The sequence below is a fragment of the Lathyrus oleraceus genome, unplaced genomic scaffold (assembly GCF_024323335.1).
Source record: "Lathyrus oleraceus cultivar Zhongwan6 unplaced genomic scaffold, CAAS_Psat_ZW6_1.0 chrUn0211, whole genome shotgun sequence".
Classification (NCBI taxonomy): Eukaryota; Viridiplantae; Streptophyta; class Magnoliopsida; order Fabales; family Fabaceae; genus Lathyrus; species Lathyrus oleraceus.
In genome coordinates this window covers 32,325-43,700 of record NW_026112602.1, presented here as the reverse complement: position 1 = coordinate 43,700, position 11,376 = coordinate 32,325, and the positions used below count along the sequence as shown (strand labels likewise).

The 11,376-nt window shown below is 26.8% G+C and overlaps 3 protein-coding genes across 3 annotated transcripts; all 3 read right to left on the bottom strand.

Moving 5' to 3' along the window:
• Nucleotides 1–293: 293 nt before the first annotated feature.
• Nucleotides 294–1,132, bottom strand: LOC127112964 (nonsense-mediated mRNA decay protein 2). Its single transcript, XM_051046409.1, has 3 exons — nt 935–1,132; nt 714–716; nt 294–509 (listed from the first exon to the last, which is right to left on the bottom strand). The coding sequence occupies exons 1-3, from the start codon at nt 1,130–1,132 to the stop codon at nt 294–296; spliced, it is 417 nt and encodes a 138-aa protein (XP_050902366.1).
• Nucleotides 1,133–3,823: 2,691 nt separating this feature from the next.
• On the bottom strand, nt 3,824–4,662 carry LOC127112963 (nonsense-mediated mRNA decay protein 2). Its single transcript, XM_051046408.1, has 3 exons — nt 4,465–4,662; nt 4,244–4,246; nt 3,824–4,039 (listed from the first exon to the last, which is right to left on the bottom strand). The coding sequence occupies exons 1-3, from the start codon at nt 4,660–4,662 to the stop codon at nt 3,824–3,826; spliced, it is 417 nt and encodes a 138-aa protein (XP_050902365.1).
• A 2,696-nt stretch (nt 4,663–7,358) lies between these two features.
• On the bottom strand, nt 7,359–8,197 carry LOC127112962 (nonsense-mediated mRNA decay protein 2). Its single transcript, XM_051046407.1, has 3 exons — nt 8,000–8,197; nt 7,779–7,781; nt 7,359–7,574 (listed from the first exon to the last, which is right to left on the bottom strand). The coding sequence occupies exons 1-3, from the start codon at nt 8,195–8,197 to the stop codon at nt 7,359–7,361; spliced, it is 417 nt and encodes a 138-aa protein (XP_050902364.1).
• Nucleotides 8,198–11,376: the final 3,179 nt, after the last annotated feature.

The window sequence follows — 11,376 nt, the reverse complement described above, 5'->3', positions numbered from 1 at the left end:
AGACTTTGAAAGATATAATTAGTATAGAATTTTTCTGTTCATTTATATGGTGATACATTTATGATCATATACCTTCACATTATTCTAATAGATTATTTTTCAATATTATTAGAAGAAACACATTTATAAATTGAAAACATATATAAATATGAAGTATTAATAAGATGAAGTGTAATCAACTCTTTGAAATTCAAAAAAATACAAATATTTTCAAAATAAATCCAAGCAATAAAAGTTATAGCTAGTTGGCTTATGTAAATCCATAAAACAAAACATAATCGTCAATATTTAAATCAATGGCGGTCTTTATCATATTCATTGTGTTGAGGTCCATGAAAATCATCATCTTGAAAACTATCATATTGAAGATCATCATCATCTTGATCATATTGAAGATCATCATCATCTTGATCATATTGAAGATCATCATCATCTTGATTATATTGAAGATTATCGTCATCTTGAAGATCATCATCTTGTTCATCTTGAGGATCATCTTTGTTTCTAACCTATAAATATGAAGAATTTCTTTTATATATTATTCAATAACAAAGTTACAATAATCAAAGCGGCATATGCAAGGCTTCAAATGACTCAACATCCATGCAATAATGATTCAATCCAAACAATTGATAGTTATATATTACTCACTAACGAACTTTGCACGCTTAGAATTCAAACTCGAATCTATGAAATTTATACATGAATCTTACCATCTAAACCAATATACAATGTTAATTTTTAAAAAACATAATGAAAATGTGCATGGTAACATATGTTCACAATGTTCAACCTAGCTAGCATGAATATATACTAACTTAATGAGTAACTTATAAAACTAACACCGCATGTTTAAAAAATTAAACAACTATAAAATAACAACTCAACACTTAATAAAATAAATGTTGATTTTTATTAATGTCAATTATAGTACCTTTTGATGAGTAGGAGCATATGTTGATGTCGATGAGTGTGGTGTTGGAATATTATCATTGTGCAAAGCTTCTCTCATCTTATCATCTACTTCCTCTTCACTTAAATGTGGATTTTGTTGCATATACATGCTTTTCAAAAGTGCCTCCATTGCTTCCATCTTTTGCACCATGTCAGAAATCTTACCATCATATTGCATTTTCATTAAAGAAATTTCTTCATTTTTTTTCAACAATGATGGTGTGACAGTTCTTCCATAACATCTCACTCCACCGGGCTTTTCTTTCCCAAACAATGATTGAAATGCTTGTGTTCCAGCTTCAACTGAGTCTTCAATAGATTCCAATGTCTTGGGAGTTTAGTCCATGCTTTGTCCATACCTTTAATCTAATTTAATTAAGATATTTTAACCATCCATCAGTAAATATAGGAATACCTAATAATAATCATAATTATAATACACTATTATAATTAAGAGTATGAAAATATATTAAAATATACTTAAAAATAAATTCTAAATAAATGCTGATATATAAGGGAACATGAAACTCAATCCAAAATTACTCTAAGATAGAAGATGACATTTTATGTTCTTAAGGATATAAGTATATTTAATTAATTTTGATGGTCAATACATATCTTTCTAAACTATTTAATGTCAATGTTTTTTACTCATTACATGTTTGATTGATTTATATAATTGGGGATGTACTTAACGAAATTATTTAGCTTACATTATTTAATAGAAATCTCTGGTTCATATTCATTTTATGATTGTATAAAACAAATACAAAGGGTAAAAAAAACGTACTGCTGAAAAATTGTCATATTTTCCTTTTTTTTCCATCTTTTATGAGTAATTTTCTTTCTCATCTATCAAATGTACATATCAAGTGATTTCTGATATAGGTTGATCTTTTGAAGGTTACAGATATCTAACTTGTTTATTTTGTCACTCTATTCATTTGTGTTTCCTCTTATTTTCAATTTATTCTTGCGTCACCAATGATTATGATAGGGTTTTTCGTATTGTTTTGATAAGATTGAGATGCTTGTTAGGATTATGAGGATCTCACAATAATAAAGGTGGTGCTAGTGTAACACTGGAAAACTGATTGAGTTGGTTTCCTTTATACAATACGGTTGCATTTTAAATTTGTTGTTATTATTCTATTTTCTTTTTTTCTTTGTCATTTTCTTGTAATTATTCTATTTTCTTTTTTTCTTTTTCATTTTTTACTTATAATTAGTATTTTAGAATATTTTTTAATCTGTATAACTTATGTGAATTTTTTAATTATCAGAATATAGAAGATGACATTTTATGTTCTTAAGGATATAAGTATATATTTAATTAATTTTGATGTTCAATACATATCTTTCTAAACTATTTAATGTCAATGTTTTTTACTCATTACATGTTTGATTGATTTATATAATTGGGGATTTACTTAATGAAAATATTTAGCTTACATTATTTAATAGAAATCTCTGGTTCATATTCATTTTATGATTGTATAAACAAAATACAAAGGGTAAAAAAAATACGTACTGCTGAAAAATTGTCATCTTTTTTTTCTTCTATCTTTTATGAGTAATTTTCATTGTTATCTATCAAATGTACAAATCAAGTGATTTCTGATATAGGTTGATCTTTTGAAGGTTACACATCTCTACCTTTCTTATATTGTCACCCTATTCATCTGTGTTTCCTCTTATTTTCAATTTTATTCTTGCGTCACCAATGATTATGATAGGGTTTTCGTATTGTTTTGATGAGATTGAGATGTTTGTTAGGATTATGAGGATCTCACAATAATCCTAACAAATGATTGAGTTGGTTTCCTTTAATACATACAGTCTCATTTTCATTTTCTTGTAATTATTCTATTTTCTTTTTTCTTTTTCATTTTCTTGTAATTATTCTATTTTTTTTTTTCTTTTTCATTTTCAACTTATAATTAGTATTTTAGCATATTTTTTAATCTGTATAACTTATGTTAATTGTTTAATTATCAGAATATAGAAGATGACATTTTATGTTCTTAAGGATATAAGTATATATTTAATTAATTTTGATGTGCAATACATATCTTTCTAAACTATTTAATGTCACTACAACAAAAATGTGTTTAGGCAACAACGAAAAACCGCCCCTTAAAGGTATAAAACCGTTGCTTAATGCTTTAGGGGACGGTTTATCAAGCGTGGAATAAACAGCCATTGCTTATTCCATTATAGCGCGGTTTTTTGATTTCTACCTACGGATTCTGAACACCATCGCCTTAAATATCAAAGTCCACGGTTTTAGTTGAACTTTTAAGCTGCGGTTTTCAAGTAGCAACATAAAATAACTGTCCCCTAAACATGTGAAAAGGCAACGGTTATTAATAACCAACAGATGTAAACCGTAGCTTAATCTATAATTTCATTTACACAACACACATAACCGCGCCTAAAACAAAGGAATATACTACGGTTTTTGATAAGCAACGCATAAAAAGCGTTGTCTATAGACTGAAAAACAAATCAAATTTATATATAACGTAAGACTTTGAAAGACATAATTAGTATAAAATTGTCCTGTTGTGCACTTTAGACTTTGAAAGATATAATTAGTATAGAATTTTTCTGTTCATTTATATGGTGATACATTTATGATCATATACCTTCACATTATTCTAATAGATTATTTTTCAATAATATTAGAAGAAACACATTTATAAATTGAAAACATATATAAATATGAAGTATTAATAAGATGAAGTGTAATCAACTCTTTGAAATTCAAAAAAATACAAATATTTTCAAAATAAATCCAAGCAATAAAAGTTATAGCTAGTTGGCTTATGTAAATCCATAAAACAAAACATAATCGTCAATATTTAAATCAATGGCGGTCTTTATCATATTCATTGTGTTGAGGTCCATGAAAATCATCATCTTGAAAACTATCATATTGAAGATCATCATCATCTTGATCATATTGAAGATCATCATCATCTTGATCATATTGAAGATCATCATCATCTTGATTATATTGAAGATTATCGTCATCTTGAAGATCATCATCTTGTTCATCTTGAGGATCATCTTTGTTTCTAACCTATAAATATGAAGAATTTCTTTTATATATTATTCAATAACAAAGTTACAATAATCAAAGCGGCATATGCAAGGCTTCAAATGACTCAACATCCATGCAATAATGATTCAATCCAAACAATTGATAGTTATATATTACTCACTAACGAACTTTGCACGCTTAGAATTCAAACTCGAATCTATGAAATTTATACATGAATCTTACCATCTAAACCAATATACAATGTTAATTTTTAAAAAACATAATGAAAATGTGCATGGTAACATATGTTCACAATGTTCAACCTAGCTAGCATGAATATATACTAACTTAATGAGTAACTTATAAAACTAACACCGCATGTTTAAAAAATTAAACAACTATAAAATAACAACTCAACACTTAATAAAATAAATGTTGATTTTTATTAATGTCAATTATAGTACCTTTTGATGAGTAGGAGCATATGTTGATGTCGATGAGTGTGGTGTTGGAATATTATCATTGTGCAAAGCTTCTCTCATCTTATCATCTACTTCCTCTTCACTTAAATGTGGATTTTGTTGCATATACATGCTTTTCAAAAGTGCCTCCATTGCTTCCATCTTTTGCACCATGTCAGAAATCTTACCATCATATTGCATTTTCATTAAAGAAATTTCTTCATTTTTTTTCAACAATGATGGTGTGACAGTTCTTCCATAACATCTCACTCTACCGGGCTTTTCTTTCCCAAACAATGATTGAAATGCTTGTGTTCCAGCTTCAACTGAGTCTTCAATAGATTCCAATGTCTTGGGAGTTTAGTCCATGCTTTGTCCATACCTTTAATCTAATTTAATTAAGATATTTTAACCATCCATCAGTAAATATAGGAATACCTAATAATAATCATAATTATAATACACTATTATAATTAAGAGTATGAAAATATATTAAAATATACTTAAAAATAAATTCTAAATAAATGCTGATATATAAGGGAACATGAAACTCAATCCAAAATTACTCTAAGATAGAAGATGACATTTTATGTTCTTAAGGATATAAGTATATATTTAATTAATTTTGATGGTCAATACATATCTTTCTAAACTATTTAATGTCAATGTTTTTTACTCATTACATGTTTGATTGATTTATATAATTGGGGATGTACTTAACAAAATTATTTAGCTTACATTATTTAATAGAAATCTCTGGTTCATATTCATTTTATGATTGTATAAAACAAATACAAAGGGTAAAAAAAACGTACTGCTGAAAAATTGTCATATTTTCCTTTTTTTTCCATCTTTTATGAGTAATTTTCTTTCTCATCTATCAAATGTACATATCAAGTGATTTCTGATATAGGTTGATCTTTTGAAGGTTACAGATCTCTAACTTGTTTATTTTGTCACTCTATTCATTTGTGTTTCCTCTTATTTTCAATTTTATTCTTGCGTCACCAATGATTATGATAGGGTTTTTCGTATTGTTTTGATAAGATTGAGATGCTTGTTAGGATTATGAGGATCTCACAATAATAAAGGTGGTGCTAGTGTAACACTGGAAAACTGATTGAGTTGGTTTCCTTTATACAATACGGTTGCATTTTAAATTTGTTGTTATTATTCTATTTTCTTTTTTTCTTTGTCATTTTCTTGTAATTATTCTATTTTCTTTTTTTCTTTTTCATTTTTTACTTATAATTAGTATTTTAGAATATTTTTTAATCTGTATAACTTATGTGAATTTTTTAATTATCAGAATATAGAAGATGACATTTTATGTTCTTAAGGATATAAGTATATATTTAATTAATTTTGATGTTCAATACATATCTTTCTAAACTATTTAATGTCAATGTTTTTTACTCATTACATGTTTGATTGATTTATATAATTGGGGATTTACTTAATGAAAATATTTAGCTTACATTATTTAATAGAAATCTCTGGTTCATATTCATTTTATGATTGTATAAACAAAATACAAAGGGTAAAAAAAATACGTACTGCTGAAAAATTGTCATCTTTTTTTTCTTCTATCTTTTATGAGTAATTTTCATTGTTATCTATCAAATGTACAAATCAAGTGATTTCTGATATAGGTTGATCTTTTGAAGGTTACACATCTCTACCTTTCTTATATTGTCACCCTATTCATCTGTGTTTCCTCTTATTTTCAATTTTATTCTTGCGTCACCAATGATTATGATAGGGTTTTCGTATTGTTTTGATGAGATTGAGATGTTTGTTAGGATTATGAGGATCTCACAATAATCCTAACAAATGATTGAGTTGGTTTCCTTTAATACATACAGTCTCATTTTCATTTTCTTGTAATTATTCTATTTTCTTTTTTTCTTTTTCATTTTCTTGTAATTATTCTATTTTCTTTTTTTCTTTTTCATTTTCAACTTATAATTAGTATTTTAGCATATTTTTTAATCTGTATAACTTATGTTAATTGTTTAATTATCAGAATATAGAAGATGACATTTTATGTTCTTAAGGATATAAGTATATATTTAATTAATTTTGATGTGCAATACATATCTTTCTAAACTATTTAATGTCACTACAACAAAAATGTGTTTAGGCAACAACGAAAAACCGCCCCTTAAAGGTATAAAACCGTTGCTTAATGCTTTAGGGGACGGTTTATCAAGCGTGGAATAAACAGCCATTGCTTATTCCATTATAGCGCGGTTTTTTGATTTCTACCTACGGATTCTGAACACCATCGCCTTAAATATCAAAGTCCACGGTTTTAGTTGAACTTTTAAGCTGCGGTTTTCAAGTAGCAACATAAAATAACTGTCCCCTAAACATGTGAAAAGGCAACGGTTATTAATAACCAACAGATGTAAACCGTAGCTTAATCTATAATTTCATTTACACAACACACATAACCGCGCCTAAAACAAAGGAATATACTACGGTTTTTGATAAGCAACGCATAAAAAGCGTTGTCTATAGACTGAAAAACAAATCAAATTTATATATAACGTAAGACTTTGAAAGACATAATTAGTATAAAATTGTCCTGTTGTGCACTTTAGACTTTGAAAGATATAATTAGTATAGAATTTTTCTGTTCATTTATATGGTGATACATTTATGATCATATACCTTCACATTATTCTAATAGATTATTTTTCAATAATATTAGAAGAAACACATTTATAAATTGAAAACATATATAAATATGAAGTATTAATAAGATGAAGTGTAATCAACTCTTTGAAATTCAAAAAAATACAAATATTTTCAAAATAAATCCAAGCAATAAAAGTTATAGCTAGTTGGCTTATGTAAATCCATAAAACAAAACATAATCGTCAATATTTAAATCAATGGCGGTCTTTATCATATTCATTGTGTTGAGGTCCATGAAAATCATCATCTTGAAAACTATCATATTGAAGATCATCATCATCTTGATCATATTGAAGATCATCATCATCTTGATCATATTGAAGATCATCATCATCTTGATTATATTGAAGATTATCGTCATCTTGAAGATCATCATCTTGTTCATCTTGAGGATCATCTTTGTTTCTAACCTATAAATATGAAGAATTTCTTTTATATATTATTCAATAACAAAGTTACAATAATCAAAGCGGCATATGCAAGGCTTCAAATGACTCAACATCCATGCAATAATGATTCAATCCAAACAATTGATAGTTATATATTACTCACTAACGAACTTTGCACGCTTAGAATTCAAACTCGAATCTATGAAATTTATACATGAATCTTACCATCTAAACCAATATACAATGTTAATTTTTAAAAAACATAATGAAAATGTGCATGGTAACATATGTTCACAATGTTCAACCTAGCTAGCATGAATATATACTAACTTAATGAGTAACTTATAAAACTAACACCGCATGTTTAAAAAATTAAACAACTATAAAATAACAACTCAACACTTAATAAAATAAATGTTGATTTTTATTAATGTCAATTATAGTACCTTTTGATGAGTAGGAGCATATGTTGATGTCGATGAGTGTGGTGTTGGAATATTATCATTGTGCAAAGCTTCTCTCATCTTATCATCTACTTCCTCTTCACTTAAATGTGGATTTTGTTGCATATACATGCTTTTCAAAAGTGCCTCCATTGCTTCCATCTTTTGCACCATGTCAGAAATCTTACCATCATATTGCATTTTCATTAAAGAAATTTCTTCATTTTTTTTCAACAATGATGGTGTGACAGTTCTTCCATAACATCTCACTCTACCGGGCTTTTCTTTCCCAAACAATGATTGAAATGCTTGTGTTCCAGCTTCAACTGAGTCTTCAATAGATTCCAATGTCTTGGGAGTTTAGTCCATGCTTTGTCCATACCTTTAATCTAATTTAATTAAGATATTTTAACCATCCATCAGTAAATATAGGAATACCTAATAATAATCATAATTATAATACACTATTATAATTAAGAGTATGAAAATATATTAAAATATACTTAAAAATAAATTCTAAATAAATGCTGATATATAAGGGAACATGAAACTCAATCCAAAATTACTCTAAGATAGAAGATGACATTTTATGTTCTTAAGGATATAAGTATATATTTAATTAATTTTGATGGTCAATACATATCTTTCTAAACTATTTAATGTCAATGTTTTTTACTCATTACATGTTTGATTGATTTATATAATTGGGGATGTACTTAACGAAATTATTTAGCTTACATTATTTAATAGAAATCTCTGGTTCATATTCATTTTATGATTGTATAAAACAAATACAAAGGGTAAAAAAAACGTACTGCTGAAAAATTGTCATATTTTCCTTTTTTTTCCATCTTTTATGAGTAATTTTCTTTCTCATCTATCAAATGTACATATCAAGTGATTTCTGATATAGGTTGATCTTTTGAAGGTTACAGATATCTAACTTGTTTATTTTGTCACTCTATTCATTTGTGTTTCCTCTTATTTTCAATTTTATTCTTGCGTCACCAATGATTATGATAGGGTTTTTCGTATTGTTTTGATAAGATTGAGATGCTTGTTAGGATTATGAGGATCTCACAATAATAAAGGTGGTGCTAGTGTAACACTGGAAAACTGATTGAGTTGGTTTCCTTTATACAATACGGTTGCATTTTAAATTTGTTGTTATTATTCTATTTTCTTTTTTTCTTTGTCATTTTCTTGTAATTATTCTATTTTCTTTTTTTCTTTTTCATTTTTTACTTATAATTAGTATTTTAGAATATTTTTTAATCTGTATAACTTATGTGAATTTTTTAATTATCAGAATATAGAAGATGACATTTTATGTTCTTAAGGATATAAGTATATATTTAATTAATTTTGATGTTCAATACATATCTTTCTAAACTATTTAATGTCAATGTTTTTTACTCATTACATGTTTGATTGATTTATATAATTGGGGATTTACTTAATGAAAATATTTAGCTTACATTATTTAATAGAAATCTCTGGTTCATATTCATTTTATGATTGTATAAACAAAATACAAAGGGTAAAAAAAATACGTACTGCTGAAAAATTGTCATCTTTTTTTTCTTCTATCTTTTATGAGTAATTTTCATTGTTATCTATCAAATGTACAAATCAAGTGATTTCTGATATAGGTTGATCTTTTGAAGGTTACACATCTCTACCTTTCTTATATTGTCACCCTATTCATCTGTGTTTCCTCTTATTTTCAATTTTATTCTTGCGTCACCAATGATTATGATAGGGTTTTCGTATTGTTTTGATGAGATTGAGATGTTTGTTAGGATTATGAGGATCTCACAATAATCCTAACAAATGATTGAGTTGGTTTCCTTTAATACATACAGTCTCATTTTCATTTTCTTGTAATTATTCTATTTTCTTTTTTTCTTTTTCATTTTCTTGTAATTATTCTATTTTCTTTTTTTCTTTTTCATTTTCAACTTATAATTAGTATTTTAGCATATTTTTTAATCTGTATAACTTATGTTAATTGTTTAATTATCAGAATATAGAAGATGACATTTTATGTTCTTAAGGATATAAGTATATATTTAATTAATTTTGATGTGCAATACATATCTTTCTAAACTATTTAATGTCACTACAACAAAAATGGGTTTAGGCAACAACGAAAAACTGCCCCTTAAAGGTATAAAACCGTTGCTTAATGCTTTAGGGGACGGTTTATCAAGCGTGGAATAAACAGCCATTGCTTATTCCATTAGAGCGTGTTTTTTTGATTCCTACCTACGGATTCTGAACACCATCGCCTTAAATATCAAAGTCCACGGTTTTAGTTGAACTTTTAAGCTGCGGTTTTCAAGTAGCAACATAAAATAACTGTCCCCTAAACATGTGAAAAGGCAACGGTTATTAATAACCAACAGATGTAAACCGTAGCTTAATCTATAATTTCATTTACACAACACACATAACCGCGCCTAAAACAAAGGAATATACTACGGTTTTTGATAAGCAACGCATAAAAAGCGTTGTCTATAGATTGAAAAACAAATCAAATTTATATATAACGTAAGACTTTGAAAGACATAATTAGTATAAAATTGTCCTGTTGTGCACTTTAGACTTTGAAAGATATAATTAGTATAGAATTTTTTTGTTCATTTATATGGTGATACATTTATGATCATATACCTTCACATTATTCTAATAGATTATTTTTCAATATTATTAGAAGAAACACATTTATAAATTGAAAACACATATAAATATGAAGTATTAATAAGATGAAGTGTAATCAACTCTTTGAAATTCAAAAAAATACAAATATTTTCAAAATAAATCCAAGCAATAAAAGTTATAGCTAGTTGGCTTATGTAAATCCATAAAACAAAACACAATCGTCAATATTTAAATCAATGGCGGTCTTTATCAGATTCATTGTGTTGAGGTCCATGAGAATCATCATCTTGAAAACTATCATATTGAAGATCATTATCATCTTGATCATATTGAAGATCATCATCATCTTGATCATATTGAAGATCATCATCATCTTGATTATATTGAAGATTATCGTCATCTTGAAGATCATCATCTTGTTCATCTTGAGGATCATCTTTGTTTCTAACCTATAAATATGAAGAATTTCTTTTATATATTATTCAATAACAAAGTTACAATAATCAAAGCGGCATATGCAAGGCTTCAAATGACTCAACATCCATGCAATAATGATTCAATCCAAACAATTGATAGTTATATATTACTCACTAACGAACTTTGCACGCTTAGAACTCAAACTCGAATCTATGAAATTTATACATGAATCTTACCATCTAAACCAATATACAATGTTAATTTTTAAAAAACATAATGAAAATGTGCATGGTAACATA